Here is a 14904-nt window from a genome sequence, read left to right as displayed (position 1 = left end):
AGGGTAATGCTCCAGCTAAGATCTCAGGGGTGAGCAGGAGTTTAAAGGGCAAAAGAATTGAGAGGTGATGGGAAGAGGGGCAAGGGTAGAGTGGAAAATGCTCCAGACAGAGGAAACACATGTTCAAAGATCATATTTGCTCAGTTAAGTGCTTTTGATAATTTTTTCCAAGCGTGATCACTGAGTAGCTAGGAGATTTAGCTTAAACCATACCATGAACTTAATCATAATCATACTAGAAAATAAGAAGGCATATATTTCACAAGCATTTGTACTTTTTTTTTAGGTATGAAGTATTCCTTAAGCCCTGACAACTACCCTGAAGATGGAATTATGAATATGGCAACTTTTCTACGGGGCTTTGAAGATAAGGGAATTAAGAACGACAGACCTGAGGACCAGCTGAGTAAAGAGAAAAAGAAAATTCTGTTCTCCTTCTGTGAGGTGTGCAACATCCAGCTAAACTCTGCAGCCCAGGCCCAAGTCCATTACAATGGCAAGTCTCACCGCAAACGAGTCAAGCAGCTGAGTGATGGACAGCCTCCGCCCCCAGCCCAGGGCTCCGGGCCAACGCTGGCCAGCCCCAGCACTTACACCAGCACAGGTAGGTGGGAGGGCCTGGGGGCCCATTTCCTGCTGGGAGATGTGCTTCTGTTCTAGAAAATGAAGGATTTAGAGCCAGGCTTATCTTTCCCCTTAAAACTACCACCACAATGTATATTCTTTTCCCTACAGGTAAAATCCAAGAGCTGCCTGTTACTTCTCAGGATACATTTTTTAATTGTTATTAATATATATTATACTAGACACAAATATATATAAACACAAAATTTTTATATCAGCCCATTGACATATTTCAGTATGTCTGTAGTTTGTGAACAGTCCTTAATATATTTTGAAATGTGTTTAAAATGGATCAGTGATATCAATTTTTTTCTCCTCTCTGCAGAATTAGGCTTTCTTTGGCTTTCTTGCTCTGCTTTCCGTTGAGTAGCATACTATTAGGTGGTATATAAAAAGCTCCAGTTTTATTTATAACATCCATGATGCAGGAAAGGAGAATTAATCTTGTGCGCTAGACGTGTTATATTCAGCGTGCTGCTGGTGTTCTAACAATAAGAACAGCCATTGCCAAAACCAATAAGGCTTACCTCTGAGCTCCAGCACCACTGCAAGCACTTTCCCTGACTCATGCCTCTCACCCTTTCCTGTGGGCTGGATAGAGGCAGAAGCTTGGAGATTCTCTCATTCTTGCATCTGCCCTGAATTCTAAGCAGTCTCGCAAACCCTGTATCTTATCCTTGGGCAATGCTGCCTCCTTCATATTGCTGGCCTTTGGTCTGTTAGTTGTGACACAACTAAAGAAAAATGTGAAATGTACTGTTTTCCATGGTGAAGATTTCTACAAAAAGTAGGCCTCCTCTACAGGTTTACTTGGGAGGCCAGGATAAGCCTCCACCTAAATGTGAGGAAAAGCTCCACATTCCTCTCTAGCAAGTGTTTGCTCTGGTAATGAACCTTCAACTTGAAGTGAGATGACATGGTGCAGCCCTTTGTTGGAATTTCACTTGGTGCTGTTGCATAGTTTTTGGTTTTGTTAAGTTATACCATGATCCCTATTAAGCTCTGGTAAAAATGGCTTGTATGTGTTTGCTGTAAATTAATAATTTTTCTATTTCAAGCTAAACCTAATTACTTTTTACCCAGTATATGATTTAATTTTATTGAATTATTTTCCTCAGTCAGTACTTACCATGCTATGAAAGAACTTAAAGGAACTTGTAGGATATAAGATACACACTTATTACAATAGTGAAAGATAACTTTTTTGTTTTGTATTTACTTATTATGATGATAATTGTTATCATCATATATTCATTTGTTATTCACAAATCCGTTAATGTATGTGTATTTACATATTAAAAATATAGTTGGTGTTAGAGTAAAAACTGATGACTGTCTTATATCTAAATCAGAGAGCAAATAGCCCTGAGTAAAAGTTTGAATTACATTTGTTAGAATCCAAATATCTATGTTTAAATTGAGGTTAACCTGTGGTTTCTAAAAGAGGTAATGTTAGTAGCTAACATTAACTGAACATTTTCTATGGGACATATTTTGTCCTAAGAGCTTTATAGGAATTTTCTCGTTTAATCTTCTCATGAACCCTGAGGTAGGTACTAAGATTATTCCTAATTTACAGAATAGGAACAGAGGCACAGAGATAAAATTTGTCCAGGTTCATACAGCGTGGAAATGGCAGATCAGAGTTCCAACCATATTTAATTAATAGTGAAGCCGTAATTCTTCATCACTAATTTGCTGCTGTTTTCTACCATGCAATAAACTCAGGTTAAATTCAAACCAATATGCTATAATATATTTGTGGTCACAAATGGTTTTTATCACGGCAAACTACCTTTCTCTGATGGGTTTTGAAAACAGATATGTAAAGCTCCAATTCATGAATTTCTCCATTTTTCTCCCATACTAATGAAATTAGCTAGCTGATACAAAATATATTTAGCTAAGACATACACAGAATATTATAGATATATTCTATAAATAAAACATAGCTCATCAACTAGTATAACACAATATATTAATATATAGGAAAATGCGTAAGAAAATGAGACAGATTTTCAAGTTTTATATTAGGCACAAAGGACAGTTTTCATATGCTGATAATATAGTCAGTGATTCATTCTCAGAAGATTTGGGTGTAACATATGATGAAGGCAAGTCACTTAACCTCTGAAACTGGTTAGCATAATCCTCCCATCTGAAAAAAAAGTAGGTATAATAATGTTCCCTCTTTGAAATAGAAACTGGACATAGATGTATGTACAAAGATGATTATGACATGATTTATAATTCCAAAATATTAGCTGTATCCTGAATATCCAATAGGAGAAAAGTTAAATACGTTATAGTACATTTATAAGATGAATGATAGAAACCATAGTCATTAAAAATTGTATTTCTGAAGAATACCTAATGAAAGGTAAAACTGCCTGTGGGATCATGCTAAACGAAACAGCAGGAACTAGAGTGGAATATACCTTAGTCCTGTTATGTGCACATGTGCACACATTATCTACTGTAAAATAAAATAAAATAATAATAATAATTATTATTATAATTATTATTACTGTTTATTATCTACTGTTTAGAGTCTCAACTCGATGAGGAGTCAGCCTGACATGGTTTTATTTGTTTCCAGTCACTTTCCTCAGTTTTGATCAATCGAATATCTATTTCCTACTGGGTAGCAGCTCCGTTAAACACCTTCTCAGACCATAACTTTTCACATGTGTATATTCAGAGGGACTCTTTGATTTAGAAGACAGTTCTACTTATAAAAACATCCATTTCATAGCGAAATTAAGATTTGGCTAGATGGACTCACATTTAGAGTGGAAGGTGGGGCACAATCGGCTCTCCCGCCACCCCTTCCTCTGCCTGCCCTTCTGCCCAGGTGGTGGGAAACCATGGAGGGACGGAGGGGTGGAGGTGTCCTTACCTTACAGCCTTGACAAAGTTGTCATGCTATTCTTGGTAGGTAATTACTATTCTGGTTGTCTCTGTGGGTCACAGATGCTCTTAACAGACCTTATGGATGAAGAGCTCCCCTCAAATGGTCCCTTAGACATTGGGAGTCCCTGAGATTTAGCTGCATCTTCCTCTTCTTTCATCTGTGTATCAACTCTTGAGGCTTGAGACCATGTGCAGAATCCATCTCACAACTAACATTCCTCTTGAAAACCTAGAGCTGGGCTTCCCTGGTGGCGCAGTGGTTGAGAATCCGCCTGCCTATGCAGGGGACACGGGTTCGTGCCCCCGTCCGGGAAGATCCCACATGCCGCGGAGCGGCTGGGCCCGTGAGCCATGGCTGCTGAGCCTGCGCGTCCAGAGCCTGTGCTCCGCAACGGGAGAGGCCACAACAGTGAGAGGCCCGCGTACCACAAAAAAAAAAAAAAAAAAAAAGAAAGAAAAAAAAGAAAACCTAGAGCTGCTGGGGCCCAGGCAGGTAGAGGTGCAGTAGGTGGCAGTAGGGGCCTTCTCTCCACATTTCTCTTGCCTGCTCAGGTAGCACAGAGGAGGCTGGCAGGTCCACTGACAAAGCAGGTACTTAATCAGGGAACAAAATGCCTATCTCCCTTTCTTGCCCATCACTTGGCTTTAGGGACTTATCCCCCCTCCCCCAAAAAAGATATATTAGAGTCCTAATCCCCAGTACTTCAGAATGTGACCTTATTTGGAGATAGAGTCTTACAGAGGAAATACAATTAAAATGAGGCCGTTAGGGTTGACTCTAATCCAATATGACTGGTGTCCTTATAAAAAGGGGAAATCTAGACATAGAGACAGATGCACACATAGGGAAGATGATGTGAAAACACAGGGGGAAGATAATTGTCTTCAAGCTGAGAGAGCCCTGGAACTGATCCTTCCCTTAGAACCCTCAGAAAGAACCCACCGTACACTACCTTGATTTTGGACTTCTAGCCTCCAGAACTGTGAGATGATAAGTTTTTATTGTTCAGCCACCCAGTTTGTGGTACTTTGTTACAATAGCCCTAGCAGATTAATACAGGGAGGAAAAATAGCAGCACATCTCCTTCCCAAAGGAGAAAAGATGTGGTAGTAGACATAACCTTCCAAGAACTTCATTTCAGAGGGAACTTCCCCTCCTCTCTGTCAGTCTTATTATGGTTTTGGGGTTGGCAGGGTAGGAGTGGGGTCCACAGGGTGGTGGTTGGGACTTGAGCCATTTTTCTGAATAAGAGGTGATTGACCCCCAAACATTGGTAGTTCTTTCACTAAATTTAGAATTTAGTGTGTTCCTTCTGGAAGAACAAGAAGATTCTTAGAGTTTACCTAAAACTATTTTAGAACACTCTGGGCTACAGAAGAAAGAATCAGAGGGGAAGCAAAGAGAGCTTAAATAGCTTAAATAGGGATCCTTCTCATGCAGATGAAGTTTTGTAAGATACAAAGGAATTTATCATTAGCAGTTTACTTTTAAAGATTGGCTAAAGGAAGCTTTTCAAATAGAGAGGAAATGATAAAAGAATGAATCATAGAACAAACTGTATCAGTAAGGGTTCTCCAGAGAAACAGAAGCAATAGGATATATATATATATATATATATATACACACACACACACATACATACATATATATGTGTGTGTATGGTGTATATATACATATATAATAAGAATATTTATTAAAGGAATTGGTTCATATGATCATGGAGGCTGACAAGTCCCAAGATCTGCAGTCAGAAAGCTAGAGACCCAGGGGAGCTGATGGTGTAGTTTCAGTCCAAAGACTGGCAGGCTTGAGACCCAGGAAAAGCTGATGTTTCAGTTTAAATTGGAAGGCAGGAAAAAATTGATAGCCCATGTCAAAGGCAGTTAGGCAGGAGGAATTCCCTCTTATTCAGGGGAAGGCCAGTCTTTTGTCCTATTCAGGCCTGCAACTGACTGGATGAGGCCCATCCATATTAGAGAGAGGAATTTGTTTTACTGAGTTTATAGATTCAAATGTGAAATTCAACATAAATCACAGCAATATCATTTTGGATCCATCTCCTAGAGTAATGGAAATAAAAATAAACAAATGGGACCTAATTAAACTTAAATGCTTTTGCACAGCAAAGGAAACAGTAAACCAAATGAAGAGACAACATACAGAATGGGTTGCAAACAATGGGCTTAATTTCCCAAATATATAAACAGCTCATACAGCTCAATATCAAAAAAACAAACAACCCAATCAAAAAATGGGCAGAAGACCTAAATAGACATTTCTCCAAAGAAGACATACAGACAGCCAACAGACACATGAAAAGATGCTTAACATCTTTAATTATTAGAGAAATGCAAATCAAAACTACAATGAAGGTATCACCTCACACCAGTCAGAATGATCATCATCAAAAAGTCTATAAATAATAAATGCTAGAGAGGGTGTGGAGAAAAAGGAACCCTCCTACACTGTTGGTGGGATGTAAATTGGTGCAGCCACTATGGAAAACAGCATGGAGGTTCCTTAAAAAAACTAAAAATAGGGCTACCATATGATCCTGCAATCCTCCTCATAGGCATATATCCGGAGAAAACCGTAATTTGAAAAGATACGTGCACCCCAATGTTCATTGCAGCATTGTTTACAATAGCCAAGACATGGAAGCAACCTAAAAGTTTTAGGTATAAAGCACAGCGATTTATATATATGTATATATATATATATATATATATATATATATATACACATATATATATTCAGTTTTATATATATAACTGAATCGCCATGCTGTATACCTGACACTTACATGATACTGTAAATCAACTATACTTAAATAAAAAGTTTTGAAAAATTGTGTTCAGTACAGCCTTAATTTGAACATAATTGATTATTTTAAAAAATTATATAGCCCCAATTTTCTTGTGTTTAAGTTCTCCAACATTTTGAAATACCATTTCCTTTATTCTTTAGACAAAACAAAGTTTGGAGAACCACTTCCACATTTATTCATAATTCTAGGTCTTTCTGTAAGTTCTCAAAGAGAATCCATTGGACAGATCTTACTTTAATTCCGTGTTCTTTTTCAATTTGGGGAATTTTTTTTCTCAGCTGCTCCCTATGTTCTCTTTTCTCTGCCTAATATTAATGCAAATGTGGGCTTCTTTAATAACCCCCAAAAGCTTATCAACTCAGTAGATTTGTGGGTAGTGTATTTTACTGAAGGTTTGAAATTGTGATGGAACTGTGTAGATATAGCATTATTAAATCATTTTCATAAGAGTATGTAACAGATCAATAAGAATTTATATAGTTATATATGCATACATATATGTGTGTGTATGTTCATCCTAAGGACACTCCTGTAATGAAAATTTCTCATTTGTTAACTTTTCCCAGCACATCTCCTAGGCCCTCCTTATTACCATGACTGTGATTTTCCTGTCATCCTGGTAAACACTGACTGTGCAGTGCTGCAAGGAAATACATTCTGTCATGCAAGATTGTTCATATAATTCTTGTTCAAAATGTTTCAGTGTTCCTCATTGCTTTCAGAATAAAATCTACACACACACAAATGTGAAATTTATCCAAAAACAAACTCAGAGAAACACCCAGAATAGTGTTTGACCAAATATCTGGGCATCCTGTAGCCCAGTCAAGTTGACATGTAAAATTAGTCCCCACACAATCCTTTTCCTCATAAATTTTATAAAACATATTTGATGATTGAAATGAAATTTAACCATATGATACTCAAAATAATAATAATTAAAAATGGAAGTTAAATGGACCTAAATGGAAGTAAGCTTTCTGTACTTAATTTGAAGTAGCTAAATGATGATACCAGTAGAATGCCATAAGTATGTATATTGTAATACCCATATCAACCACTCTGAAAACAATAGAAAGCAATACAATCAAAGAGAATATAAATAAATCAAGATGGAGTCCTAAAAAAACGTTCAAGTAACCCATGTGATGACAAGAAAAGAGAAACAGAGAAATGAGAACCACAGGAAACAAATAGAAAATTGGCTCTTTGAAAAAGATCAATGAAATTTACAAGCCTCTAGTAAGACTGACAAAGATGAAAAAGAACAAAGGCACAGATGGAATAGATGATATAACTACAGAATTTGCAGCAATTAAAAATATAATAAGCAAATAGTATAGAAAACTTATGTTCAGAAATTTGATAACTTAGAAAAATGAACCAGTTCTTCAGAAACCATAAACTACCAAATGCAACCAAGATAAAACAATCTATAATGATCATATAAGTTGAATTCGTAATTACAAAGCACCCCCAAAGAAATTTCTAGATCTACATGGTTTTACTGGAAAACTGTATCAAGCATTTAAAGAACATCAATTTTACACAATTTCTTTCAGAAAATAGAAGAGGAGGAAACACTTCCCAATTTATTTTATGAGGTCAGTGTTACCCTGATACCAAAAGCAGATAAATCAAAAATTTAAAAAAAGGAAACTACAGACTAATATCTCTCATGAACTTAGACTAAAAAATTCTCAACAAAATATCAACAAACCGAATCCACCAATGTATAAAAATAATTATACACCATGATCAAATGGGATTTATTCCAGATTTGCAAGACTGGTTCAACATTTGAAAACCAATAAATATAAAATACCATGTCAACAGCTAAAGAAGAAAATCATATGATCATATCAATTGTTGCCGTAAAAGCATTTGAGAAAACCCAGTACTCATTTTTTTTTAACATCTTTATTGGAGTATACTTGCTTTACAATGGTGTGTTAGTTTCTGCTTTATAACAAAGTGAATCAGTTATACATATACATATGTTCCCATATCTCTTCCCTCTTGCATTTCCCTCCCTCCCGCCCTCACTATCCCACCCCTCTAGGTGGTCACAAAGCACCGAGCTGATCTCCCTGTGCTATGCGGCTGCTTCCCACTAGCTAGCTATTTTACGTTTGGTAGTGCCCAATACTCATTTTTGATAAAAACTCTCAGCAAGTTAGAAATAGAGGGGAATTGCCTCAATTTAATAAAGAACATCTACAAAAAAGTCTATAACATCATTTTTAATGGTGAAAGACTGCTTTTCCCTGAGATCAAGAGCAAGGTAAGTTGTCCACTCTCACCTCTCTAATTTAACATAATGCTGGAAATTGTAGGCACCATAATAAGGTAAGAATAAATAAATAAAAGGCATACAGATTGTAAAGGAAGAAATAAAACCTTCTTTCTTTGCAGATAACATGATGGTCCATATATAAATCCCAAAGAATCTATGAAAGTTTACAGGATAGAGAACTCACAAAAACCAGTTGCATATCTTTATATATCACTAAAAGAGAACATATGGAAACTTAAAAGCACAATATCATTTATAATCACCCCTCAAAAATGAAATACTTAGATATATACTACAAAAAACATGTACAGAATCTGTATGCTGAAAATCACAAAATGTTAAGAAATCAAAGAAGACATAAATGAATAGAGAAATATACCATATTCATGAATTGGAAAACTCAACATAGTTAAAATGTCAGTTCTCCCTAAATTGATCTATAGGTTTCATGTGATTCCTTCAAAACCCTAGCAAGATTTATTGTATACATAGACAAGCTTAATCTAAAATTATATAGAAAAACACAGGCCCTACAGCTAAGACAATCTTGACAAAGAAGAAATAAAGTAGGAAAAATCTCTACCCAATATCAAGGCTTACTATGTAGCTGAAGTAACCAAAGCTGTTGGGTTTTTTGTTTGTTTGTTTTTTTGTGGCGGTATAGACACATAGATCAATGGAAAAAACTACAGAATCCAGAACTGTAGATCCACACAAATATGCTCAATTGACTCTTGACAATTCAAAATCAGTTCAGTGAAAAAAAATAGTCTTTTCAACAAATGGTGATGGAGCAATTGCACATCTATAAACAAAACAATAGCAAAAATAAAAACAACCCTCCCCCCGCCAAAAAAACCCTTTGACCTAAATTTTACACCATATACAAAAATTAACCAAAATGGATCATGTATTTAAATGTAAAACATAAAAATATAAAACTTTTAGGGAAAAAATGGAAGAAAATCTCTGGGACCTAGGGCTAGGCAAAGAGTTCTGACTTGACACCAAAAGCATGATCCATAAAAAGAAAACTGATAAATTACACTTCATTCAAAATTAAGAACTTTTGCTTTGTAAAATACCATGGGAAAAGAATGAAAATATAAGCTACAGATGGTAGAAAATGTTTACAAACCACATATCAAACAAAAGATCTATAGTACATAAAAAACTATCAAAACTCAACAGTAAAAAAAAAAAAAATCCAATTAGAAAATGGGCAAAAGATAGGAAGAAAAATTTCACTGAAGAGGATGTACAGATGAGAAATAAGTGCATGAAAATATGTTCAGCATCATTAGTCATCAGGGAAATGCAAAATAAAACCACAATGAGGTTTTACAATATACCTGTCAGAATGGGTAAAAGAAGAAATAGTGACAACACTAAACGTGACAAGGTTGAAGAGTAAATGGATCACACGTACATTGCTAATGGAAATGTAAAATGGTACAGCCCCTTCTAGAAAATAGTTTAGAGGTTTCTTATAAGACAAAATATGAAATCACTATTCAACCCAGAAATTGTACTCTTGGGAATGTATTCCAGAGAAATGAAAACATACATTCTCACAAAAACCTGTATATGAATTTCATAGCAACATTATTCGTAATGGCCAAAAACTATGAACAACTCTATATTAGTTTTCTGAGGCTGCTATAACAATACAAACTTGGCAGCCTAAAACAATAGAAATTCATCCTCTTTAAGTTCTGGGGTCTATAAGTCTGAAATTTGCAGGGCTACGCGTACTCCCTCCATGGGCCATACGTAGGGAGGATCCATTTCTTGTCTCTTCCATCTTCTGCTGGCTGCCCGCGCAGCCTTGGGCTGGTGGCTGCATCAATTCAGTCTCTGCTTCTGTCTTCACATCTTTCTCTTTCTCTTCTGTGTGTCTGTGTCTTCTTTTCTGTCTGTTTCAAACCTCCCTCTGCTTTTCTCTTATAAGGATACTTGCAGTTGGATTTAGGGACCCCTGGATAATGCAAAATTATCTCTTCATCTCAAAATTCTTAACTCAATCACATCTGTAAGGATCGTTTTTCCAAATACAGTAACATTCAAAGGTTCCAGTATTTGACCTGCATATTTTTTGGGGGGGTGAATTGTTAACGTGTGGTACATCCCTACCATGGAATAGTACTCCATAATAAAAAGGAATGAACTATTGATACTCGCAACAATTTGGATGAATCTCTACGGAATTATGCTAAGTGAAAAAAATCAATCCCGCAAAGTTACATACTGTGAGTCCATTAGTACAACATTTTGAAATGACAAAATTTTAGAAATGGAGGACAGATTGGTGGTTCCTGGGGGTTAAGGCTGGGGGCAGGTGTCAGAAGGGAGGTGGGTGTGATTATAAAAGGTCAACATGAGGGATCCTGTGGTGGTGGATTCACGACCCACACAGGTGACAAACACACACACATACACACGCACATGTACACATGAATACAAGTAAAACTGGGGAAATCTGCATAGGATTGGTAGATTGTATCCATGTCAACATCCTGGTTGTGATACTATCCTATAATTTTACAAAATGTTACCATCAGTGGAAGATGGACAGTGTTCAGTGGAACTCCCTGTATTATTTCATACAACTGCATGTGAATCTTTAATTATCTCAATAAAAATTTCAGTTAAAAATTCATAATAAAGGTACCCCCTAAAACACCCATATTCTGGTAGCATTATCAGATATGATAATGAGCACAAATTTGGGAGTTTTGCTTTGTAAAAATTATCAAGTGTCTACAGAGATTAATAAAATACAATCTCTTTTCTTAAGTGTTGAGAGAGTACAGATATATAAATAAATGAATGACAATGTGATATGCTAAGAACAATGATCTACATATAAAGTAAATGTGGCACAGAGAAAGGGATGGTCAACTTTATGAAGATCAGAGAAGGCTTCCTAGAGGAGGTGATATTTGCAGTGAATTTTAAAAAATGAGTTTCAAGTTATTCAAGGAAAAACAACATTCCAGGTAGAGGGGACAGCAATGTAAATGCATGTTGGGATAAACTATAAACAGTTTATTCTTATTGGAATGAGTATGAGTGGGGGCAAAGGAGGAACGTTTGGCAAAGTATAAAGAAAGGAGCTGGAAGAGGGAAAAGAGTCATCCTTGTCCCATGGGATCAGAGGCAGAGGAAAGACACAGCTGCTCAAACACACATGTAAAAAAAAAATCCGCGACAGCTGTGATTCAGAGCTCTCCTGAGTTCTCTTTATATCCCCTCTGGTTTTCATCAACCAGAAGCTTCCCCAACAAGTCCAGACATCCTAGCTTAGGTACTATATCCCCAGGATACCTCCCAATTGCACAGAGATTACTTTCCATAACCCACACACAGCTTCCCAATTCCAGACAAAATGGACCACATTTATTTTCTCTGTAGAGTGGCTAGTGACCCTCATCCTGACCTCTGACCCTCATCCTGCCCTCATCCTGCAGGATAAAGAATAGGCTGAGACCTATTCTTTATCCTGAGTGCCCATTGCTATAATATTTCTCCACCATCCCTATCCCAATCACCATTCTCATTCTCTGAGATGGATCTGAACTTAAGAAATTTAGAGAAATTGGATGCATTAATGACTGATAATTCAACCCAGTGGTTCTCAAAATTTAGCATGCATCAGAATCACCTGGAGGGTGTGTTAAAATAGCAAAGTGCTGGGCTCCATTTTCATAGTTTCTGATTCAGTAGGCCAGGAGGTGAAGCCTGAGAAGTTGTATTTCTAACAAGTTCCCAGATGATGTGGAAGCTCCTAGTCCAAAAATCACACTTTGACAACACTAACCCAATGGAGGAGGATTTATACCCAGAAAAGGAGCTGCTTTCTTTCTTTATTTTAGCATCAAAGTTTTTTTTTAACTAATTAATTTTATTTATTTATTTTTGGCTGCATTGGGTCTTCGTTGCTGTGTGTGGGCTTTCTCTGGTTGCAGCGAGTGGGGGCTACTCTTCATTGCGGTGTGCAGGCTTCTCATCGCGGTGGCTTCACGTTGCGGAGCACGGGCTCCAGGTGCGTGGGCTTCAGTAGTTGCAGCACACAGACTCAGCAGTTGTGGCACATGGGCTTAGTTGCTCCACAGCATGTGGGATCTTCCCGGACCAGGGCTCGAACCCGTGTCCCCTGCATTGGCAGGTGGATTCTTAACCACTGCGCCACCAAGGAAGTCCCAGGAACTTCTTACTATAAATAAATGTGTAATTGGGAAATGGTCAGGGAAGGGAAAGGTGACCTCATGTTCTTTGTCTTCCTCTGGGGCATCCACTGACCCATGGAAAAACAGGGATGATGTCATGGAAATAGAATGATATAGCCACCCAACCCCATCAACCAATCCCCACCCCTCACTGAGAGCTTTCTAAGCAACTCTGCACCCCCTACAGTATCATAAAAACAGTGAAGGTAGACTGAAAGGCTGTGGTTATGTGAGTGAATGTAGCCTTACCTTGTGCCAGGTATGGTGCTGTGGAGGTTATCTCATTTGAAGCCTCTCAACAGATTTGCGAGGAAGGTATTATTATTATAACGGACAATGTGAATAAGGAATAAAGAGGTTAGGTAGTAGCTGAAAGAGGCAAGGCTAGGATTTGGAACATGGCAACCTAGTTCTGCAGCCTGATTCCTCACCATGGTGTTCTTGCCTCCCATCTATGGACATCAGTTGGGAGGGACAGAATTTGCCTGGTGTGTGCTTATAGGTTACTTCTGCACAGAGAATGTACCCGATGTGCAGGTTGAGTCAGAAAACAGGGGCCTTCAGTTCTCTGTGGCTGTAGCATGTTAATGTGGTAAGTCTGGCTTTTACTGTTCAGAGGACTTCCCCACATCTCATTCACTGATACATGATTCTCTCCCTTCCAATCAGAAGCAGGTAAATCACCAGATAAAATAATAAACATTAACTTTACATTTTATTCTCCTTGTGTCCTTAGGAAAGGTATGTATCTGTCATGGAGAATCAAACTGCCCCAAGGATTATGGGGGTAAGGATTAATTTTATTCTGGGGCTTTAAGGATCCATATTTCCTCAGAATGGCAAGGGATTCTCTCTTAGGGGGTGACCTGTGATCCTGCCTTTGGCAATGGATGGTACATGTGAGATCAGGCCAAGAGCACGGAGGTTCTGCTGAATTGTGGCAAGAGAGACACATCTGCACTTGATCTGAGGTGCACTGGAGATAGAAGTTATCATGAAAAGATTGAAATAATGGCTTTAGGCCTCAAAACTCAACAGGATATGTATGACTATCCTCACATTATAGATAAAGACACCAAGAGTAGGAGAGATTTGGAGCCCTTTCCTAAGGCCACACAAAAAAATTCAAACTCTAAGATCCATGTCTCTCTCTACATTACCTCTCAATTTTTTTACAACAAATTCTTCACAAAGTAAAATTGAAAAGAATTCAGGATTTTTTCCTTATTATCAGTGTTTGATTTTTTCCAGTTGTATACTAACTAAAATGTCCATTTTCTCTCCCACCTTCAATTTATTCCAAATTTCTAATCTCATTTAAGGTTAATCTTTTTAGACTAAACAGGAGTTAATCAAGCAAAGAGAGTGGAGAAAAGTAGTTCAAAGGGAGTAAAGAGAATGTTTAAAATCTTAAATTGAGAAAAAGCTTTACATGCCTAAAGAGCTGAGACGTGCCTGAAACTGAGTGACGGGATTAGAAAGACCAGAGAATTTGCGAAAGTTGGCAGAAGCCTTTAGAATATTTTTTTACATTTTTAAATTTTAATCATGATTCTGTGGGTCGGAGATTGAGGCTGGTGTCAGCTAGGTGGTTCTCGTCCAGGACTCACTGGAGGTCAGTCACGCAGCTGCAGGCAGCTGGCAATTCATGTGGGTTGGATGGTCTCAGGTGGCCTCATGCACACATCTAACAGTTGCTACTGGCTGCAGGCTGGGTCATTCTTGCCAGTAGACTCTCCTGTTGGAGAAGGTTAGATAGGCTTCAGTCACACATGGGTCACAGAGCAGCATTGCTGGACAGCAAGAGCAGAAGCTGCAACCACTGTGTTCTTTTGGTCAGAGCTGGTCACAAGACCACGACAAATTCCACTGGTAGAAAAATAGACTCTGCCTCTTGGTGTGAGATGTGGCATCTTTCATTTGGCCTTAGGGATTCTGAACTGAATTTGAGTAGATTTTAAGTTGAGGACACTGTGGGGACAGAGGGGAGAAAGTAAGGATGGGTTTTGCAATG

At 37.7% G+C, this 14904-nt stretch overlaps 1 protein-coding gene across 5 annotated transcripts in view; it reads left to right on the top strand.

The window, feature by feature from the left end:
* ZNF385B (zinc finger protein 385B) overlaps positions 1-14904 on the top strand; it is a 436659-nt gene that overhangs the window by 110470 nt on the left and 311285 nt on the right. For all 5 annotated transcript variants that reach the window (XM_067026399.1, XM_067026401.1, XM_067026409.1 and 2 more), the window contains exon 3: positions 287-604. In XM_067026399.1, the coding sequence (XP_066882500.1) occupies positions 289-604 (316 nt within the window). In that variant the 5' untranslated portion in view covers positions 287-288. The remainder of the gene's footprint in view (positions 1-286; positions 605-14904) is intronic.

Source organism: Kogia breviceps, chromosome 2 (assembly GCF_026419965.1).
Source record: "Kogia breviceps isolate mKogBre1 chromosome 2, mKogBre1 haplotype 1, whole genome shotgun sequence".
NCBI classification, from domain to species: Eukaryota; Metazoa; Chordata; class Mammalia; order Artiodactyla; family Physeteridae; genus Kogia; species Kogia breviceps.
This window is presented reverse-complemented; position numbering and strand designations above follow the sequence as displayed.